We start from the raw sequence: 23,813 nt of genomic DNA, 5'->3' as shown, positions 1-23,813 counted from the left end.
AAATGCTGTTAAAACCATAAGGTCCCAGTGGAGTTTCACGCCAGTTTATTGGAGGAAATATTACACTTGGAAAGAGAAAACTGTTATCTGGCCGCACCTTTAGTACATACACATTTAGAGCTGGCACACCTCAAATATCTGTCTGCTTTAATAAAAAAAATGTATATTTTATAAAAAATTTTATATATACATACACAAGATGCAGTCTGCAGTTGAATGCAGTCAAATCTGTTGCATTCTACATACACATAAATTCACATTAACTACTTACATTCAGAGTCCAGCCAGAACCTCACAGGTCCGAAGCACAAATTCAGACATTTCTCCATAAGCGTTGACATTGTTGCTGCAGGAGATTCAACTGCAAAGTGAGATAGGCAATGGGCAAGCTCAAGTCATGTGACCTGTTGAAAAGAGACGGGTTGCGACCCACACAATCACCTTACGATGGAAAGGTGATTGCAACACCCTTACCTAGAATGTGAGGAGGTTGGCCGTTTAACATCTGGGAGACCAGTAGGTCACCATAACTACTTGCAATCAGTTGCCAAATGCGGAAAAATAGTTTTCTAGTTAATGTGACTCTATTAAAACATCACTAATGTCATTATTCCACCTGCACTTTTCCTGTGATGACAGGTCAGAATGTCTGCAGGGAGTCGGAGAGCTGTAGATGATGTCACAAAACCCTCTGGGTCTGTCCAGGCACCCGAGTGTTCAATAAAACTAAGAGGAAAATAAAACAGCTGTCGATCAGGTCGTCCACGCCCTCGTTCATTTCGGAGAAGTGATCTGATCAGACAGCATAACACACCAACACCTGTCTCGGTTGACTATTACTGCTTTAAGCCGCAATTATGGGCGACGCATTCGTCACCGCTCGCTGCATAACCATTTATGCTCGCTGCAGTCTGCTTCTAAATGACAGGTGTTGCAGCACAGAAAAAAACCTCTAGATTACAAATAGAAGAATAAAAAACAGAAAAAATGCGACCATGGTGGCGTTTTCAGCTCACTGTTGTCGAAGGTCTCATCTTCTATAAATGTTGCAGTAATCTCTGAGAACCTCCTCTGAGTTCAGCAGTAATGACGTCACTTCTGGATGTTATATTTAATACCTTATGAAGCCCATATGGTACAAAGAACTGGTAAAGTTCACACCAGTGGGTGAAAAACTTACTGGCTCATAGTGTTGTACTATAACAATAGTAAATGTGTCAGGACAGTTTTGGATGGTCACATGATCAGTAATCTATAAATGTGTCAGAAAAACCTTAACATTCAACTCAGTTACATAATATGGCGTTAACATTTTACTCACTCTTTGGTCATTGATTGATTGATTTTGATCATTATTTTTCTTCATTTGCAGTTTTTAAATTTGCTCTACAAAGAAGTGGACTTTGTTTTATGTTTTTTGATCTGAGTTAACTTTCACACAAAGAGTGTGCTGCGATATCTTGAGATGCCCATCAGGATAGTCTCGCAGGTGTGCAACATGTAGTTGACCACATCACTCACTGACTTCCTTACAGAACACTAATCTCTGACCATTCACTGCCATATCAACAGGCCCCCTCCCAGGGGCTCCCTCCCCAGGTCTGGAGGAAACTGAGAGCTGGTCAAAGGAAAGTCTTGGATGTCACCAACCATTTTACTGAGACTCGTTTTTGACGTGGACGATACCACCTCTTTCATCTGTGGGCTGTTTTTCCCATTATTTTTTTTAATTAATTAATTTAGAATTTTTTTCTTAAGACCCTCCCAACAAATTCCTTCATCTCATATAATTCATTATGTAACTATATACAGATTTGTATCCACTCATTTATTTAATGTAGTATGTATGCATGATTATTGGTATATGTTTGTACGAATGCATTGGTGTTCAAATGCGTATGTAAAGCTACTTATGTATGCATATGTTTATTAGTGTTTCTAATGTCTTTATCTTTTACAGCTTGTCCTGTTTTCCTTTATCTATTGTTAAAAAAGTAAAATTACTAAAAGTCTTATGAGTTCATGTGTGGTAATTATCTCTTCTGATAGTTTTACTACATTTATTTGTTCATGAGATTATAATGCAGCCTTTTTACAAGTATCAGAGCTTAACTCTGTCTCACAAGCCAACTGGAATCAGTGGCAGTGGTACGGTAATTGCCATTTTTGCTGTGTCATTTGGACACGCAACGCCAAGCTGACCGCGGGGTTTGCAAATGGTCGTGCAGCGAGTGAAAGTGCAATCACAACTAATCAGAGCTTCTCTTGTTTCCTGCCCACAGCGCCCAACACTGCACCCTATGGGAGCACAGGAAGTGCGCACATCCCGCTGGCCTGCCGGTACCTGGTCATGGCTCTCTCCTCCTTCATCAGCGTGTACTAGCAGAGGCCAGCCCAGACACAATGACTGTCGAGAGCATTTATGAATCCTTTTTGACATTGCTGATGGCTGGAATCCAATCTGGTACAGTTTGTTGAGCTGTGGTGGGAAAATAATCAGCGTTACTTTTTGTGTGGGGAAATGGTTTTTTTTTCCTTTTTTTTAATCTTATTTTCTTATTTGGTGAAATTTCTGTCATGTAAATACTATGATGTTTTTTATTATTATTATTATCATTATTATTATTATTATTTCCTCTTTATTATTTTTTTTCCTTTTCTGATTGATTGACCAGCTTGTGAATCAGTGCTCATCCCCAACCCCCACACCAATCAACAGCCCCACCCTCCCCCACCCCTCGAACCTTTCAAATGAGTTACTTTCATGCATCTTTTCCCTGCGAGGCGATGGCGCAAAATTGACATCTTCACCCGTTTTTGTACACGACTAAAAAAGAAGCAATTCCGCAAAGTCTCTCAGTACAAAGAATTACCATACCAATGTTGTATTGAATGTATTACCGGCTGTTGAACAAAGGAAAGACATTTAGATTCCTAACAATACAATTTTTGATCATGGAGTGCGCTAAAAAAAAAACACAGTTAAAAAACAACAAAAAACCAACAACAAAATAATAAAAAAAAAAAGGCAGGGCGTTTTCAAGACCTGTATTATCACGATTACTCAATAGAATGATGAACAGTGTTGAAGGTGTGTTTGTCGTATCCTGAAATGGGTCCTTCAGTTGCTATGCCTGCCTAACCGCTTCAATCAGGCAGCCGTCAAAAGTAGCAAAATATACTGTATTGTATCTTTATATTTTAATATAGCGTAGGCTTTTGTTTTAAAGTGGGACCAGCTTTTCTCATTCGACCAAGAGCATTAACACAAACCATGACTTTGTACGCTATGAAAGGAGGAACATCGCCGCCCCATGTTTACATTTTTCTTGAAAATAGAAATAAAAAAGTATATTCTCTGTTTTTTTCCTTCTGTTTTGTCTTGCTTTTTTTTCTTCAGCGAGTCAGTGTATGTGAAGAATATGACAAATTGTTGCAGTTAGGAAAAAGGCGAGGCCCAAGTTGAGCTGCTTCTTTCTTTTTAGTTTGCGCTCCACCTCCAGTAGGCATCAGGGCAGAGCACTTTGTCTCTGAATTCGCTGCGTACCTACTGATCATCTTTGGCTGAAAACCCACAGCTCCATACTGTAGGATCGGTTTTTTCGCCCCCAACTTTGGGTATGAAACTTGGATAATGGAGTCTGGGAAAGCACCGTTCTGCTGCACTGCATTTTATTACTCTCCTTTCCAGTGCAGAGAATTAAATGCAGAAATACGCCCCGCTCTCTTTTTTTTCCCTTCAAATAAAGAGTCAAAGCCATATTTGGCTAAGTGCATAATCTACAAAAAACCTACAATAATTGCACCTTTTGCAACTTTAACTTTTTTTCATGTTATTCATGATGAAGAGAAGATGCTCATTACCAAACAAACATGGCCTAAGGTGCTACCAGCCCTCTCCAAGATGATCAAGGTTAACAAAGAGATGATCAGTGTGCATCGGAGGTCATTTAAATTCAGCCTAACAGCAGAAACTGTAACTTTTCAAGGCTTAAAATCAGTGTTTGCTTTTAGACAAGGCTGTCAGCGTGGCATATTCATCCTCACGTATCCTTAATTCATGGTTGAAACAGAGAAACTGTACTGTGATGCCTTAATAGTACCATAGACATTAAATTACCCTCTTTTTGAAAGGACGCTTGGAGAGAATCTCAATATGACACAACTTGTTTGTCATTTTGACATATTATTGATGACTGAATGTTCATGAACCATTAGCTGACTTATCTGTTAAATTAGGCATTATATTCAGTCAAATCCAACCGATGGCTCCTGCAGGTATTTTCAAATAAGTCAGTTGTACAAATGCAGTATTTCCGGTCCAAATAACGCGTTCGGATTTGGACCGAACAGTGGAGGGACTAACAGCATTCAAGTTCAGAGTATTTTAAGACAGCAAACTTGCAACTGCAAATCTATAGAAAAATAGCCATCGCAGTTAAAAGACTTAAAGCACAAACATTATTATTTGAACGTTTTGTGGTGATTTGTTTTGAGGTCTGCTGAGCTTTTCTGTTGTTTCCTTTTCCGTTTCTTTCTTTTATTGTTTGTACTAAAGTTGTTATCAGCTTGTTTTACAAATTATAAAAATACTGCACCATATGATCTTGTTTAAATGTTAAGGTATAATGAAAATGGGTCAGACGTATATTTATTCTCTTCCTTTATGAAAACAATGTAAAAAAATACATTTGAAACATGTAAAACTGAATATGTGACATTTATTTGAATGAGGCACAGTATGGCATAGTTTATAATGTTGTCTGGTTCATTTAGATGCCATAACTGTTGTTGATTTAAGTACATTAAAAGAACAATGTTTGCAATCAAATTACCTACTTTTTGAAAGAGAGAGGGTGTGAACCAATATAACAGTATTATAGAACAGAGTCAATGTGTGTATATTTGGAGAAAATATGATACCTTTTGATCTTTAGAGCCAGTGTGTAGTCATAGTTTCACACACTTGCGTGTTTGACGATGTGCAGAGAGTATGGTTGTGCTGCATGTCAAAGTTAACCTGTGTTTTTGAGGTGGGCATTTTACAGATATTCATACTTTTTATGACTGGAAGCAGTTTTTTCCAAACGTTTGGTTCATAAACCTGGTCTAAAAAGACATACCTCTTACAGATTGCCAGGCTATGTTTGTTTGTGATTTCTTTCGATCGACTTTGCTGATAAACTAAAAACAACTGCTGTTCAGAGTCATGATGATTATTGTGGCACATTGGTGACAGTCTGGAGTTATGTTGGTTGCTTGTTAAGCAGTTAAAACCATGCTAGTATTCCATATGAAATGTAATGGATGTTGATTATTTTCAATAATGGTATTAACAAGTCCCTTTTATCAAATCAATATTATTTGCAATAAAAGTCTTCATGTTACAAGATAAAGCAACATCTGACTTAATGAGCGCTCAAGAGGAGTTTTTCATTGTTACTTCATGATGTTTTGAGAGTAAAGGTAGCTGAGACAGCATCCTCACAGCGTACGCCGGCCCGTCGCTACAACCTCACTGCACGTCATTTCCCCCCATGAAGCAGATTTTTTCTTAAAGCGTTCGGCAAAACTACAAAATGAGCTTAAATGCTAAGTTGTAAACATTCGCCAAAAGCTCGTGTGGGTTGCACCAGTTTGTAAATTTGCTATGTTTGCATTTAAAGTCTTTCATAGTAACAGACATAAACTTGTCAATAAAAACCGGCATAGCCTTTGTTTTCCAATAGCATAGAAGTCTGTGGCAAAATGACCCAACTTCTCACTTGTTTTATGACCACAGTAAACTCGTCAGGTTATGGTCTCTGTCACTAGTTCTTCTTTGATGTATCGTGACTTTTATTTTATAAAGTATGGTCCCATTTATAGTAAACTAGATGGTTAAGCAATTCGTGTTCGGTAACTACGGTTTTGCAGTGTTATTGGGTTTGCAGTCAGAGCCACTCTTCGCCAATCAGGTTTCTAAACACCAACCTGGCCACAGCTAAAATGACCAAGCAGTGGGTGTACATCTTTTATTTACAGTTTCCAGCGTGATGTCACCCATCAGTCTGTGAAGTCCCGAATCGAGTGTTTTCGCCCTCTTGGCTGCAAAAAAAGAAAACGTGATGAGGAAGGGCAGGTCTGGCTGTGAAACCTTATGCTTATTAGCTAATAACTTGTGATTGACAGCTTGTTAGCCAGTTTCAGACCACACCTCCATTTTGACACATAGTATGAGATATAAGATTTACATCACAAATGTAATTTTTTATTCTTTATATTCCGCAACGAGTGACTGAGCCCATAAACTCAGCAAAAAAGTGTTTACAGAGGTCAAAACAGAAAGCCGTTTTCCTGTAGATGTCTATTGGACCAGATGTCTTTTTGCTACCACAGCCATCGCCATCTGGTGGCCTTCAGATAGAATGCAGGTTTAAGGAACTTCTGCACTGGTTTCATTTTTCCAACACAGATGCTATGTCCATGGTTTATACCATCCATGGTTTCACTGCATCCTAAATATTGTTTTCTCTTTAATATCTTATTTTAGTTTTTTTTATGTACGCATTTTCGGATTGGGATGGGTCTGGATCAGGTGGTATGGCGGGTCACCTATCACTCAGAAGGTCAGTGGTTGGATCCCTGACTCCTCAAGTCCATGTGCCAAAGTATCCTTGGGCAAGATACTGAACTTCAAGTTGCCCCCAATGCATCTGTCAGAGTGTGAGTGTGGTTGTGAATGTTAAAAAGCACAGGGGCACATAGAAAAGCACTGTATGAATGTGTATGTGTGGCTGGAGTAGGAAGCTCTTTCAGTGCACAACCAAGTAGAAAGGTGTTATTTAAGTACCCGTTAATTTACAATATGTTCACATTGTATGTAGTTCTTCAACTTAAGAACTAGCTTTCATGATATTGCCCATTCTAGCTAAAAATTGGACTTCAAGCAGTTGGTGCACCCAAATATGTGCTCTCAAATGAGTGAAGACTGATAAAACACAGTATAATGTGTTTTAAGTGCACATAATCCAGCTCAATAGCAGTTTCTCATGTGATGCTATGATACAACCACTAGTCCCAAGGAAATAATCATTGTTCCCCAACTGGTTGGCAAGTGATTCTTGGGAGTTATTTGCTGTCGCTAGGTGAAATTGGTGGAAAGATTGTGCTGCACCAGATAAAAATCTCCTTAACTACCAACTACAGCTGACTAGCTGATTGGCAGTAAAACTTGAAAAAGTGCAACATAAACTGAACAGAAAAAGCTAAGCTTCACTGCTGCAGCCAGCAGTGACAGGTCTGTGTGACGCTGGCTTTAGCAGTCAGTTTCCCAGCAACTGCCATCAACAACTCTCCAACCAACTGGGAAATACTCATTTTTTTTCCTCACAACCAGTGGTCCTCATTCGCTTGAGGCTACAATGTTACCATGATTATCACACACCCAAAATAGCAAGGAAGCTAATGCCAGGTGGTTAACAATCATGTGTCAGTTAAAGCTAATTTCTCTGTAGCTCGATAGCTAGCAAGTGACACTAAAACAGTCAATCTTCCCCAAAATGCTTTAAAAATCACACATATTTAAATCACTTAAATCTGTCTTGATAAGTCAAAACAGAGTAGATGTTTGTTCTGTCACTCTGTGAAACTGTAGCTAACATCAGCTAACGTTACATTAGCCATTGCTAATGTTTAGATTTGTATGCACCTCACCCCTAGCTTCCATTATCTGTCTGTTAATGCAAGTTAGTTTAATATTATTCTGTTTGTACATCTTGTCATTTAGTGTATTTCTTCCCTTCTAAAAGAGACCTGCTGGATCCGCCCTGGCGTAAACAGGTTGTGGTTGAGCAAGGTTTTTTTTTTTAAGTTTCAGCTCAAATTAACAATCATTGTATCAATCATTGCAAATGTGCAGCATCATGCATATTTGATCCCCTCCCTTCCTGCCTCAATCACTGTACAAAGCCTCCTGAGCACAGATCGCCAGACTCCACAGCACGCAGGATTAGCCACCTTTTGCGCTGCATCATCATCATCACTGACTGGCATGCATCGCTCAGTATACGTGATCTGGAGACATCAGCGGACATAAGTCACCGCTCATTCCATTCGATATGCACCTGTGCTACTTTATACCTTTTTGGAAATAGCACGGAGCTTTCTAGTATTGTATGACCCGAATACACTCTTTACTAAAACATCCACGGTGTGACCTACCTCTTAAAAGTTCAGATGAAAAAGTCGTGCTGATGTACAAGCTGAAAAGAGGCCATGCCACCCACCTGCAGAGATCACTGCCTCACCTCACGCTCCCAGCTGACAGCGGAGGCAAAAAAATCTCTCCACTTTTTAAATTTAAGATAAGAGGATTTTAAATATTCATGCTAGCGCGTATTATTATGGCCCCGCAATCCCTATCCTGAATTTTTAAATTTCCCCATTTGAGAGCATCCTCTTCCTCTCACCGCGATGTATCAGAAATGCACTGCTCTCTGTGAATGCACTTATTATGAGCTCGAGTTTGTTGCATTGTGAGACAACAGCTGTTGAAAGTGAGTCTCTGAGGGGGGACGAGTACTGTACTGAATGTGCCTTCAAAGTATGCTATTAATCAGCTGAAAGCTATAACCCAGCCCTTATTTAGAGCATTACTGCCATGACAAATGTCATATTTCTTTACACTGGCTGTTTTATAACACCAGCCAATCATTCCACTTTAACAAAGACGCAACCAATGACCACTCACACTTATAACTGAGATCCTCTGTATTTGTACCCCTTGACAGTACTCACCCATATAATGTACAACACAAAAAACAATGAGTCCAACATGGTTTGAAATGTCACGATAATCACAATAATTCTGATTAGCGAATAGTTCGGTGTTGTCGTGTGTTTATCTTCCAGGGTCTGGATATCATGGCGTCAAACTGCACACAGATTGTTTTTACAGCTAGTTAAAGGCACGTTTTTAAATCTTCCCTCCTTTTTTGACATACTGTGCCTGACTCTATTGTAACTTTCCTGATGCTTTAAAAACAGCGAGGAGGATTTTGTGGATCATGTGCGACTGTGGATGTGAGACTTGGGAAACATCGTGACTCAGACTGCTGTGACACTCTGAGACAGCGCGTTACTGCCGAGTGCATACACTGTACATGTCACCGGTAAGAGCAGGGAGGAGAGGCAATAGATTGTAAGTGGCATGTATGGTCTTAAATGACAAATGTGGGGGGAAAATACCTGACAATGAGTTAGTTTGCGTTGATACAGCTCCTCAACCTATCAGTGCATGTTATGACATTAAGATGAGTATTTGCAGTCCTGCAAATTCATCCATATATATATATATATATATAGGTGGATGCTGTGGAGTGTGGAAGTGATTAGGATGGTGTCAAAGTGGTTTTTTAGACTCTTCGCAAAGACATCTGTGGACAGCGCGAACAGAGAGGAGAGTCTGGAGGACTTGTGAGAGACAGGGGTTCCTCCTGACCTCGCGGTTAATGAAACCCTTCCTGTGCCTTTGTCAGTCTTAACTGGGAGATTGTGTCATACTACATGCTGGGGCTGCTGCTTGGCTCCTGCAGTCTCCATCCCATTTCCCTGAGCAGCATACTGAGTTGTCAGTATCAAAAAAACCTCTGTTTCCTGAATGCATTCAGTTTGGTAGATATGTTTGTTGCACAGCAGGCAAATGCTATCCCTCCTGTCAAAACCAGGCAGAAAGGGGGGGGGGGGGGCTTGAATATCTTTCTCTATAACCAGCCTCTGAGTAAGTTTGAGTCTATTCTAAAGGGAAAAGGGAACAATAGTCATCTTTTTGTCAAAATAGGCCTGTTTCGTTTCTCTCAAACATTTCAATATCTGCTCAAACTGAGTAATTTCTGACTGATGGGACTCCTTTAAAATCCCTCTGAAATGTGGCAGGTGCCAGTGTAGTGGAGGGACATGCTATTTTAAATAGAGGGTGCATCAAGTATTTGTCAACCTGTCCCTCATTATTTCCAGTGAACTGGAAAATAAGTTGCCAGCCAATGATGCAGAGCCTGAGATAATGCCTAGGTTTTAAAGCAAGCTATCTGAACCAGGTCTCTCCACGACGCCTATGACTGAATCACACACCGCAAAGTGTTTTCTCATGAAGCTCCCGGGCAATTGTCATTTTTCAAGAAGAGTTGAAAGGATTGCTATAGAGAAAATGTCATTATTTGACTGACAGTAAATGTAATCCCTTTTTATTTGTTTTCACGCTTCAAAAGGCAGATTACGCGTAGTTTTATACACTGAATGACACAGCAAATCAGTCCCTTGTAGCGCCGGTGCATCATGTGTCTCCAGTGTTGTATTGGTTTAAATGGTACGGGGTGCAGCATTTACACTGTTTGTCTCTGTAAATTAAAAATGTTTACTCATGCCATTGTTTTGATTTCATTTCATTATAAAAAAATTGGAGGATATTGTAAGTTTTCTGTATGTATTTTAATTTTATTATTATTATTATTTAAATCTTCATGCTGAAAAATCATTTGATGAGAAATCTCGAATGGAAATGTTTACGTAAATGTGTATGAAGGTCCTTTAGCCACCAGGGGTATAGTTGTACATTTATAGGGTCTAGATCACTGGAATTATATATATATATGGCTTTAATTGGCATTGATATATCTATATATAATATATATATATATATAAATATATATTGATATTTGTCCAGAAATAAGAAACTCATGTACTTCAGTTACTTTAAAGCTTACATTGTGTATAGCACGTATGCAAGTCCCTTTTCATCATGTTTGATGTAATTTTGTAGCAGTGGTTTGATACTAATAAATGGCAGTTGATGATGGAGTTGCAGATTGTGATTGTGTTGATTGTGTTGACCTGATCAGACCTCCGTGGCAGCGAAAGCTCTCAGCCAACCGCATTCACAGAGAGCGCGTCTCGCCTTCTCGACCACTCAAAGCGGCGCTTTTATGGGTTTAAGAGAGAATGATTTGAATGGATGTAATTTATTCATAACAACATGCCTACGAGACTAAAAATATCCGAGTCGTCCATTTAATTAGAAGATACTTTGTGGTTTTCTCTGTGCAGCTCGTGACTATATGTATGTAAAAGCAAAATAGACCTTTTGATTCGTTAATCTTACACAAATTATTGGATGTCGCTGCATTTTTTAAATGTTTTTAAGGCAGCGTTATTTACAAAAATCCCTGATATTTAAATATAATTGGTCCGTGTGTGGGCGTTCGATAAACACTAATGAGTGCATTAGTTTGATTCCAGTTTGATCAAAGGTGTGGACGCTCGGCTGTATCTCTCCCTTCACTGTGGATGGATGTGAGTGGGCCTTTGAGGGCTTTACTGCAAGTAACTGACCCTTTGTTGAGTCCCACCCCCTGCTGCTACACCTGTTAAGCTTTCACACCTGGAATATCTCAAAATGAGATATATTCCAAAAATATTCCAACAGGAATAATAGCAAAGCTCAGGAATAATACTAAACCAGCTTAGTTTTACCTTCAGTTACTTACCTTCAGTATCCCGTGGAGCAAAGCACAGAATATGGAAAATTGTGTGTTAAAGGTTTTGGAATATTTTGTACTTTTTCATTCCAGCTTTACTGAATCCTACAGCGTTTCCTCTTTTTTGATGTTATGGAAATAACCACCGTACCTCCAGCTGCAAACAAGATTTTGCTTTATTTGCATTAGAGCAAAAGGAAGTTTTCTTTCACATCAGGTTTCTAACTCTTCTAATACATTCAAGTCGTTTACTTAGGCTCGTGCTGCAGCGAGCTAAATCATGAAGTGATGCTTCATTATGATGAAGTAAGTAGTTAATTTAGCATGTTAGCATGCTAAAGTTATATTTTAGCTTGAAGCAGCACTGCGGCCATAGACTGTAGCTGTGTCACAATTCATAGACAGCATCCTTCGAAGGCCACATTTGAAGGCCGATAACGTCACAGCGATGCGACAAAGGCTGTCCCAATTTGAAGGCTGCTCCAAATGCGGTTGACAAATGCGTCTTTCATTTCCCCGAATTTGAAGGATAGGTCGGGTGTATCCTTCGTGGCCCAACCTATCCCAGAATTCATAGCGCGCCCCAGCCAATAATAACGATAATGATGATGATGTATGTGTTAGTCCCTGTAGGGAAATTACTCCTCTGCATTTAACCATTCACCCAGTGAAGCAGTGGGCAGCGTGTATGGACGGTACCTTGCTCAGGGGTATGTCAGGGTACCCGTTCAGTGGATTTGAACCCCCGACCTTCCGATCATGGGGCCACCAATTTACTTACTGGTGGGTAACAAACGTCTCCGAAAATGTTGACGCACTTTCGCAAATATGTGATGTCTTGGTAAACCGAGCAGATATTTGAAGTTTACACGGCTACATTCTCACCTGAAAATATGTTAAAAGTTTATTTTGTGACCCAGAAAGAGTAGTAAGAGTATTATTAAAACTAAGTAGCTGCCGCCATTGTTGGGAACTGGAATTAGCTGGGCCGCGCTATGAGTTCTCGCCATGAACTCAGTACTGTAACGTTCAAGTCTTATGGAAATACAGCATAATGTTCTTTAGGAAACTCAGGGTTGTTTTTATAGATTATCAGCAATGAAATGTGGGCGTCACTTGACAAATGATGCCGATGCTGATAGACTGTTCAGATCAGCAAACATGATTACATTTTTATACATGTATATACAGTGGCCACTTTATTAGATCCACCTTGCTCCTGCTTGTTTGGACCCCTTTAGGCCTTGAGAGCCTGAAAACACCCCTCAGAGATTCTAATGTTGACCTGTTAGTGTCACAGTTGCTGCAGGTTTGAGCTGCACATCAGGCAGCTGATACATGGTCCTAAAATTCTGTGATTTGTATAGTTGAAAACTGGCTTGTGCACAGTACACAGCAGCCCTGCTTGCTTCTTTCTTTTCCTTCTTTGTAAAATATCTTAGAATATCTGGTCACACTGGCAGTGGGGAGTCTGATACGATGTTAGATGGTTAAATTTAATGGATGAATTGTTGACTGGAACCAAAATTTGTCCCCGAGAATTCCTGTGGGGCAGGACTTGAGTAGAAGCTCCTCTCCACTCTAATTGCCCCCCCGCCCCCACCCGTGAACTCGTTTCCTTTACAGCAGCCCACTGTTAAGTGTTACCGAGCTCTGATGAACACACTTTAAGTGTTCCAATAATTAAAGCCCACATATCAGATTGTCAAGATAACATCCAAGACAACAATAAGACACGTAAATTAAAGTGACCCGAGAATGTTGCTTAATTGCAGTGCCTTTGCAACTGGTGTAGCCTACAACATTTTTTACAGTGGTCCTCTCACCTGAGGAGGCAGCTGAGGTAAGTGCGAACCGAGTCTGAAGAGAATATGTAAATTTAAAGAGATGGAGTTTATCATCCAGAACTGCTCGGCTCAGAGATGGAACAATAAGTGACAGGAAGTTGAAGACAGGACGAAGAATTAGCAAAGTATTTGTGAAATGAAAGTCAGTATAATGAGACCTGAGTCTCAGGCAGCTCACTGCTTCTAGTACAGCAATTAGGACAGCTGTGACAGGCTAGATGGCCATTTGGCTGACGTTAATACCTCCGATTTTGTCAGATGATGAAGCGGGCTTCAAGAAGGAAAAAAAAGAAATGTGTGTTGTTTTGAATTGATTTCAAATATATCTGCTGACGACATTCAAAAAGGTACTCTTAACAGCCCCCGTCTCCTGGATGCATACAGTATCCTGTAAGTAATTTGAGACAGTAAACATGTTTTGACATAATGCCGCCTGGATTAACTGCTATATCTTTATCACACGTGCCAGGTGGCAAAATATTAATAACCTCAGTCGAGGCTGCGCTCCTGCCTGACTCCAGTCCGTCAGCACGATCCTTCTCTGTCTTCTTAATAAACACGACTTAATAATAGTGTTTAAACTAATGGCATCCAGCTTCATCAGAGTCATTACTGTGGCACAGAGAAGCTATACAGAAGGGGCATCAAACATAAGGCTCGGGGGCCAGAATTGGCCTGGCAAAGACTCCAATCCGGCCCATTGAACTGCTTTGGAAAATGTGATGGCGGGCATAAATTTCGATCTCTTAACCATATTTTCATACGTTTTTCAGCTTTTCCTAATGACAAAGACCACCATCGGGACATTCATACTAAACCAATGTGATTAAGTGCTAGCTAATCTTCAAATTTATTTCTCACAGTTTGAGCCCAAAGAGTCATGCTGACAGATTTCTTTCATTTACTACAGCAGCGTTTCTTTATCGTGTACAAAAACTGAGACATACTGCTGAAATTACCGTTTTTTCTTATATTTCTTATATATGTAGTTAAATGTGAAAATGTATAGTTAAACTTTGCAGTGACAGAAAGTGGAGTTTCACTTAAGATCAAAGTAGGCCCACAGTGTATGTGCCCCATTTGGATTCCCCCAGATTAGAAAAGTACTACAACCCCACCTTCGATTATACAAAGGAAGTAAGGACTTCAGCATGTACGCTTTATCAAAGAAAAGAGACAGCAAGCTTTTGAATAAAAATGAACTGCTTTTATAGCAGATGGAGTCCAGTCATCGCAGTATTTATCCAAAGGAGAACATCTGTCCCACTAAAACTCAAAGGCTTGGAGGGTTTCATTTGGTTTTCTGTGTATATTGTCATGTATGTAGAGCAAGTATTCATGTCCTCTTGTGCGTCATTTAGGATTTTTATGTGAATCCCTTGATGGAGGAAAAACAACTATCATAAAATGGGTTTTTTTCATACAGAGTTCAGGCACTGTGGTGCGTGATAGCTCACTTGCGTTTTCTGGGAGTTCAATACAAAATCACTGTAATTATCGCAGGAAAATTGGCTCAGAATTGTATAAAAATACACATACAAGGCAGGCGGTGAAAAACGTCAGACGTGCCTTTGCCCACGAAGATAATTCAGGCAGCAATAATGGCTCCCATCAAAACGGGTTTGATGTTATATAAACATAATTTCTACAAGGCTGGATTGGTTTAAATAGTTACATCTGCTCTTTGCCACAGACGTCAGCGTGTGTGTTCTCAGGAGCATGTTCTTCTGCACTTCAATTCGTCTTGATAAAATGACACGAGTGCATTATTTTTATGTTCATTACGTTCATTATGGTCCCGCCACAGCCATCCTATCACACCAAAGCACAGAAATATTGTGCCGTTCTAACCCTACAATAAACACGCAATCAGCACACACATTTATAGTTTGTGAAATTCAAACACGGCGTCGGGGTGCCTTACATAACCATAAAGAAAGCCTGGCGGGCGCTGTCATCAAAAGTGTGCCTGGAGCCGCCTTCCTGAGATGAAAAACAAATGAAACACTTTGAGGCTGAGCTGATTCCCCTCCTATTCTGCAACTCCATCTGTCACTCCCAGCGACTTATTCTGAGCAAGAGCGCTTTCCTGCACGACCTCCATCACAGGGAGCAAGATGAACGAGCTGGGTCTGGTTTCTGTCCTCTGTCTTCTCTTTGCCAAGGCAGCAGGAGCACCGAAGCATTGAGAACACCTGCAAACTGAGAGTAATGAGGCTGCAGGCCACATAGCCGCCCATTCTTCCTGCACTAATCAATCCTGCTGGCCATTAAAAGGTCCAAGGAGAACTGCAACCAGTTACAGGAAGTTACATTCATACCTACTTAAATCTCTGCTTGCTTCCAGGAAGTGTTCGTCTGTAGCTTCATTCAGGGCCCACTCAAACAGGAATACAGACTGGTTGGCAAAACTCTGGCAGTCTCTGGTCAGCAAGGATAAAGGTGTATTCCCCGACTGTGTTTGCTGGAGGTTGCTGGCAGTTGCCGATTGAAAAGAGGTATATGGTGCAGCCCCAAAACCACCTTGTGATTGTTTTGGTCAGTATCAGATTGCTGTGGCATCCATAGTTTGTATGAAAAGCTCTGAATACTTTCAAATTACTTTCCAACAAAGCCTGAAAAAGTGTCAAATGTTTTCAGTCTTTACAACTTTCCATGCAAACTATGAGTGACTGCTAGTGAGCAAAGCAATCACAACAAGGTTTTTGGTGCAGCATCCTCTTTGCCACTGATTTTACCTAGTGATAGCCAGCAGCCTGTCCCCAACTGGTTGGAGCGTACACATTTTTCTCTCAGGACTGGAAGTTACAAGCATTCACTGACCTCACTCTGAAGTACAAAGTAACTGAAGGATAAAGAGGTTACAGTGTTATGGGAGTTTGTGAAATAGTCACCTAATGTGTTGTGCTCTCAAAAAACAGAGTCTGAGGATTTGGCGAATTAGTCGTGAAGTTTTACCTGTTTTATGTGTGCATGGACATAAATCACAGTGCCCCTTCTTCTGTGGAAGCAGGTCCCAGTTTGGATTCAGGAGACGGACGCCATCTCTGCTTTTAAGATCAGGCTTAAAACTCTCCTTTAGGTTGAGCACATAGTTATTGTTGGATCAAGTGACCCTGAAGTAATCCTGCCTTAGTTACACTGCAATAGGTCTAGAGTGCTGGGGCCTTTTATGATACATGATGTCCACTCTTTATGTGTTTATATTGGCAGATGGCCCCGCCCCTCACTGAGCCTGGTTTTGCTGGAAGTTCCTTCCTGTTAAAAGGGGGTTTTTCCTTCCCGCTTTCACCAAACTCTTTGCTCACAGGGGGTCATCTGTCCATTGTTGGACTTCTTTTCTGTTTTCTCTGTATTATTTTAGGGTCTTTACCTTACAATGTAAAGGATTTTTTTGGTGCTATATAAATAAAATTAACCTGAATTGAGTTGAACTAAATCTGTCCTCTCAATCAGTTCCACGATATTTTTAATTTCAACATTTCAACACTTTGTCTTGTATTATTTTGAACTTAAGAAGTGGCCTGTGTGAGGACAGTCTCTAAGCATTATGGGGTGCAGGCAGGAAACATACTTCCCACTGAAAACCCTTGGATTCAAAGTTGTGCTTTCATGGAGTTACAAACGGCCAGTTTGTGTCTAATGTAGATGAACAAACAGATCACAATCATGCCTGTTTCACAAATTACCTGGAGACCAGGAGGGCTTTTGGATGTCCTGTTGATTTTACTGTTGAGTTTCTGTACTTTTGGCTATATAAGGGATCGCTGGAGCCAAAAAATAAAAGCCACAACTTTTCATGATTAGTGGATTGAGTTCTCACCCGGGGTTGAATTGACAAGTACAGCATTTATATAAACAAGTGGTGGATTAATAATGTAAGCATGCTAAAGCTAGAACTTTTATTAATTAGAATGCAAGTAAAGCTAAAACGTTTTATGTGGTCTTCATGTTGTAGTATAAATTAGGGGCTTTGTGTTGCTTTTTACGAATTCTTCGAGTTATCATTTGCTTTCCTGAACACCCTGCAGCACTTTTCATGTTATCACATAAACGGTGTACATGAAAATATGTTTTGATTTTGATTTCAGTGTCCGTCTTACATCCATTCCACCCCCTTCAATCTGGCAGATTCTCCTTCTTTGCATTTTCCATTCTCTTTCTGCCAGCCTGTCAGACAGGAGCCAGAAACGCACTGGAAAAGGACACGCTGTCACACGGTGTATACCCCCCCCCCCCCCCCTCCAAAAGAACAAAAAAATTATACCAGCGTGTCATTACCCAAGCGCCACTCTCTCAGAGCAATCACATCTAAAGAGCATTTTTCAGGAGCTTCCTGCCCAGCACAACTAGTAAGCATGGCTAATGGAAATTTAATCAGCAACAAGAGAGGACAGCAGGCATAATGCAACAGATGATAAATAGAAGAAAGATGCAAATGGTATTTATTTTAGACAGGCCGCGCTGACAAGCCTGATAATGCCTCCTCATGCAGCTTCTCCCTGAAGCTTCCTTTTGATGGCTCCGAAGTGGTATGCACCATATTTCACAGCCTATCTTTTATGGAATAAATTGTGTTATTCATAGAAATGTTTTCTCTTTTTTTTTTTCCTCGAAATGTGTCTTGTCAGTGGTCCCTGAGCACCATGGCAGTGGGTCTAAATTAATAAAAAGCTATGTAATTTGCTGCAGTTATTACAAACCAACAGTATTTTATAACTGGAGATGTTCTAGACTCCTTAAAAATTCCTAACATGTGCAAATATTTTCAGTCAGACTCGCTCCATTCACGGGTGACTTTAGGATTGACAAAGTGTGATCCAGAAAGATGCGAGTGCTTTTTTAGCCTCCTGCAAAAGTAATAAAGAGTATTTCGTCAAATGTCCACAGAGTGACAGTTTTTGCTCTCAGTCCATGTAGGGAGGACTTTTTTAACATGCTTTGACTTTGCAGCCTCGACACAGATTCAGTGGTTTTTCTTGACATGGTCTCACTCTGAAAATCAGCAACAGCAGAAAGGTGTCTCATGACTATCAGGGAATGTGTTAAATATCCAGAACTGGCTTTAGCTCCTTGGCTGGTGACATTTCAAGTTTAATTATACAGATTTAGAGGTAATGTTCAGTATTAATGTCACTTTTTATTTTAGTCTCAAATGTTCGTCACAAATGCATCACCGAAAATGAATATTTGATGAAAGATCTGAAAGTACCAGGAGTGTTATTGAGAGTCGAGCTTAAAAATTCCTGACCTTGGAAAGAGCAGTTGACAAAATAATCTTAATAGGAGATATATATAAGATGAAATTTGCCCAGTTATCATGAAACCCATGAATGGCTCCATTCTTATTCATGAAGACTTGCCAATAAACTCCACCATTTCTTTTCCTCTCCTTACAAAAAAGCATCAAAGCTAAATGAAATATTTTACCCTTTTTCTATTGAGAGGCATTACTGCACCTTCTGCTTTTTCCCACGACTTTTGTAATGGTGTGAAACCATCGGCAGTGCGAAACATTAACAACAACAGTATAGGGGATCTACACATTGAAAATAGCTTTATCGTGCTTCTCCGGGTCATTGACTTCACAGGAACCATGTATACAAAAATACAGTGTTTGGAGAATGAACAATAAATACTCTGGCTAAGATAAATATATTGACAGTAGTGCTGGATCACATGCTGCAGGAAGAGCAGTCCAAGGCTAAAAATTCCCATCACAGCATGGATAAATGGAGCCCCCCACCTCCACTGCAGATATCCAGAGGGATATGGATCAGGATCTGGAGTGATTTGTGATATTTACTACAAAATATCAAGATCATTTCTCCCAGATTTTTCATTTCAATTTGATACGCATTTGTAAAGATATAATGCAAGATGCCTAGTTTTTCCTAACTTGCAATCACAATGAATCCTTCCAAGGATTCCTGTATCCAAATTCAGATTGACTCCAAAAGTTAAATCACTTCTGAGTTAGGCCAAACACTGCGTCTGGTAAAAGCTTCATGCAAATCTGGCCATAACCATTTGAGTAATCCTACAAATAAACAGACAAACAAATCAAACCCATAATATAACCTTCTTGGTGCGGGGGAAGGAAAGCAAATGCTACTATATAATGTCACAAGTACAAATGCACTGATTGTGCTTTGCCAGCTTTAGTGACGTGAGTGTTTCCCTACAGCAGTACTCATGTGACACGGCTGAAAGCGACGGAGCAGCTACTAATTGGATCTTGTGTTCTTGTATTGTGCTGTCCATCATGTGAGAGGTTTGTGTGAAAATGGCCAGAGATCAAACTTTTTTCACCCAAAACACCAAAGAAAAAAGGATTATTTCCGTTCAAAGTTTTTTATTGTCGTAGACACACTGAGCAGCAAAATTCATCATCGCAGCCTCTCTCGGTGCTGCTGCGTTAATGGGAGAGTTGTTAGGTATATTTTTAGAATTTGGAATAATATAATAGCATGTAAAAAGGAACAGGTCAAGTGTGGCTATGTTCAGCACAGTTTGTGAAAGCTGCTAAAAGCTGTCTGGCCTCATGTGGTGATGTGTGTCCTTCTACGCAAAATCAATATTTTCCACTTTTATAGGGTAAAAAAAAGTCCTCAACATTTGGAGGTTGGAATAACAGAGGCCAAAGTTCAAGTCATACATGGTGTTCATAGTTTACGTGTATCATTTTTTAAAACTTTATTAAATCCTTTATTATGTTTGTCCATTGAAAATAACTTGATATGGTTTAGGCTTTAAATACTACTGGGAAAAGATCATGGTTTTGGTTAAAAGACATTTGTTGCCACTTCTTTTAAAGGGTTTTTTTTGTTGCCATGGTGATTCATATTGAAAATTATTAGTTACAAAGTCACAAAAAATTTCACCACAATGCAGTTCGTGCCCAAGAATGAGCTGTTCCAAAGAGCTCACAGGATTCAAGCGAGGCACTGTGATAGCGTGCTGCCTTTGCAACAAGTCACTTTGTGAAAATTATTCCCTCCACGTCAGAGATCAACTTTAAGTGTTGTTTCTGTAAAGTGAATGCATTCAGGAACTGCAGAAAGCTGCAGACCACGTATGTTACAGAGCGAGGTTGCCAAATGCTGAGGCGCACAGGGTGTAAAGGTCATCAACACTCTAACAGCTGAGATCCAAACCACCTCTGGCATTAACATCAGCGCAAAAACTGCATGCTGGGAGCTTCGTGGCATGTGTTTCCATGGCTGAGCAGCTCCTGTATGTTCTGTGTGGTGCTTCCTTAAAAGCAACGATTGAACAATTTATTTTATATTCTAAGTCCATTTGCAAAAAAATGAATGTCGCAAGTTTGGTTTAAGTTTAACAGAGTAATGTCGTCAAAGTCACAGACCAATCAGTTAATATTGTTTTGTACATTCTATACTTCAGGTACTGTATGGTAAGGAAGTGGAACATGTCATGTCGAGTAGCAAAGGTAAGCTGGCTGAGTGAATTTACAGTGAAGTGTGTGCAGCACTGGGGGTCTTTAGCGAGGGCTAATGTGAGCAACAGTTAGATGGAGATGATGTGGAGGATGTAAGGGCAGGAGTGTTATACTGAAACTCGCAGCCTGCAGATAAAAAGCATCCTGTAGTCTTTTACCGTTTGTCCTCACACTTTGACACCACTTGCTTAACCGCATGAACACAAAGAAACTGCTCATAGTTTGGAGGAGGGCCAAGGACAATTCCTTGCAACTATTACAGGTTTGGCAGTGTGCGTCCACACCACACTGCGGGGTTTGCTAAGCGTTAGGTTTTTTTCAATTAAGATTTTGGCTTCTAAATATGAGAAGAAAATAATCCAAATAAAATGGACATTGTGCCGCTTTCAGTCTTGCAGTCAGTCTTGGGTGTAATGTGTTAAAAGCTCACTACTTTTAGTAATAAGTTATTTGGTTACTTGTAAGTGTTAACACGTTACCACATTTCCCAGTTGCAATCCTCTTTTTCAGTCTCCAGCTCACTCCTTGGCCCACAGCTGCCTGTGACGACAGACAGGACAGCCATTACACTGGGAGGTATTTGCATTATTTTGTGCTGAGGTGATAAAAAGTATCTGTCAGCTGCTAACGAGCTCCACTCCACTTTTTTGAGGAGGACTGTGACAAAGTGGCTAGGACAGAATTCATTTGCCATTTGTCACTTGCATATATTGTTATTTTGTGTTCTGTTATCCTATAGTCTATCATAATGCTTTAATGTAAACACAGCACATGTAACGTTGGCTCTACATACTATCCCGGGTCTGTTTGTAGTAGCATTGGTTATATTCATTTCATCTGTGCAAATGTACTTAAAGCTGAATGTCACTTCATCACTAATTCATTCAATCTTTCATTTGTTTATGTAGTTTGGTTATACTTACCATGGTGTCCATGTTGTGTCTTCAGGTCCTATATGTGAGACTGTGGCCGTTTATCAATGCCCAAGTACGCGAGTACGTACTCGCGTTCTCGGTGAGTACGTACCCGCCGAGAACGCACGGGAGTACGTACCCGCCGAGAACGCGAGCACGGACTCGTGGGCCGTTTCTCAATTCTCAAGTATGCGAGCACGGACTCGTGATTTGTACAGTCGGAACACCAGCGTACGTGATGATGTCACAGGTCCGGAGTTTCTACTGCCGTCCCCTCTTAATTTAACTGTAAGTAACATGTTATGAAGCTTAACTTTAATCACAGCCAAACCAGTTTACTCAGGAACAAATAAAACACTGAAATAAACCAAACATTAACATTTAGAAGTGATCTAAGTGACTTATATATCATTTGTAACCTCAGTAGTGAAACCTCTATTAATAAAAATAGTGTACATGTACATACGTGTACATACCTTAATAAAAACAAGCAGGTGAGATGTTAGAACACTTTTATTTCTATTCTAGTGGACACTCAATACTATAGACAGCTGCTGGGGTTTCTTTAACCTGAGCAGTGAGAAGTCCGCGAGCGATTTGGGGGGGGGGGGGGGGGGGGTTGGAAACGATGTGCCGGGAGTCTGCTGTTGAGTTTTGGACGAAATGCATTCTGGGATATTTAGCTGTCCCAAGTCTACACCGATGCATGCTCGATAAAACGGGCAGATCGAGAACACATCCGGGACTTTTTTGCGTTCTCGGCGTGATGCGTACTTCGAATTGGAACAGTACTTGGTCTCCGACTGATGACGTATCACGAGTACACGAGAACGCAAGTACGCACAAGTACGCATATTGATAAACGCCCAGTGTGTATGGGAAGGGCCGCCCACTACTTCCTGTTTATATAGGGTCATGAAGTCAATGATTGCATCACCGGGTGTAACCAAATGGAGGGTTTTTCATTTTGTATAGTATTGTTTGTTTTCTTTAAATTAGCCTTTTGAGTTATATTGTATGCAGTGTTTTACTTTACAAACCATTTAGCTGAGTAAATGAGTTTGTCAGTTTCATGCATGACCTTATTTCTGTTCTTTGTTTAGAATTGTATTGTTTGGTTTAACCTATTCGTTTCAATGGTAGGGACTAACGAGGTCAGGTGTGGGCAAAGTCTTGTATAAAGCAAGTGGGATTTTTGCATGCCTGATTGATTTGTTTTATGGTAAAAGGGAGATGCCAGCAATAAAATATGCTTAAAAGAACTTAAATCGTCTGCTAATGCTATTTACTTATCACCTTCCTTGCTGCTTAAGTTATGCTACTTCACAAGGACCTGCAGGCTAAGTGCCGCTCCACAGCACTGATGGCGAGGCCAGTTGAGGAGGAGAATGATACCAGTGATGCAGCTCAAAAACCACAACTGCCAGCTATTAATTCAAGTCAAGTTATTGTTCAAATTACAGTCTTGGTTATGTGGTGGAAGAGAAGCTGTGAGTATCAACTTACTATGGAATGAGGTTGTGAGTCCATTCACAGGGACTACTTGATATAATAAAACCACGTCCAAGCAAACTGGAAATGGACTGCAATCTTGTAAGTTACATTGAACACTTGCAACTTTTTGTATCTAAAACTTTATGTTCAGCCATGTATTTTTAATTTAGCACACGTATCAATGCCCATCACTTTAAAAATGAGCTTTTTGAAATCAGATCATCCTTTTTGATAAACTCTTTATATCACGAGGATGTAAAATAACGTACTCACGTTAAACCGCTGAGAGTGTTCTCGTAGAAATCACCTCCTGCTGAATGTCAGCCAGAAAATAAAGAGATGGTAGTTTACTTCTGGAGGGAAAAACTGCCATGAAGCTTATTAACATCATGGCTGAGGAGGTCGAAACAGTGGGCAGTTAGTTAGTGGCTGGTACTGGGGTGTTCACTTGAATGAGAGACTGAAGTGGAGTACCAACAGAGATACTGTGCACGAGAAGGGGCTGAGCCGGCTGTACTTTGTGAGGACGCTCAGATCCTTCAACATGTGCAGCAAGATGCTGGAGTCCTTGCCAGGCTGTGGT

At 40.2% G+C, this 23,813-nt stretch overlaps 1 protein-coding gene across 2 annotated transcripts in view; it reads left to right on the top strand.

Moving 5' to 3' along the window:
* Window positions 1-10,817, top strand: part of negr1 (neuronal growth regulator 1) — a 170,113-nt gene extending 159,296 nt beyond the window's left edge. For both annotated transcript variants that reach the window (XM_063494801.1, XM_063494802.1), the window contains one exon: window positions 2,283-10,817. In XM_063494801.1, the coding sequence (XP_063350871.1) occupies window positions 2,283-2,383 (101 nt within the window). In that variant the 3' untranslated portion in view covers window positions 2,384-10,817. The remainder of the gene's footprint in view (window positions 1-2,282) is intronic.
* Window positions 10,818-23,813: the final 12,996 nt, after the last annotated feature.

The sequence above is a fragment of the Pelmatolapia mariae genome, linkage group LG15, assembly GCF_036321145.2.
Source record: "Pelmatolapia mariae isolate MD_Pm_ZW linkage group LG15, Pm_UMD_F_2, whole genome shotgun sequence".
Classification (NCBI taxonomy): domain Eukaryota; kingdom Metazoa; phylum Chordata; class Actinopteri; order Cichliformes; family Cichlidae; genus Pelmatolapia; species Pelmatolapia mariae.
The sequence above is the reverse complement of the archived record's forward strand: the minus strand, read 5'-3'. Positions and strand labels throughout refer to the sequence as shown.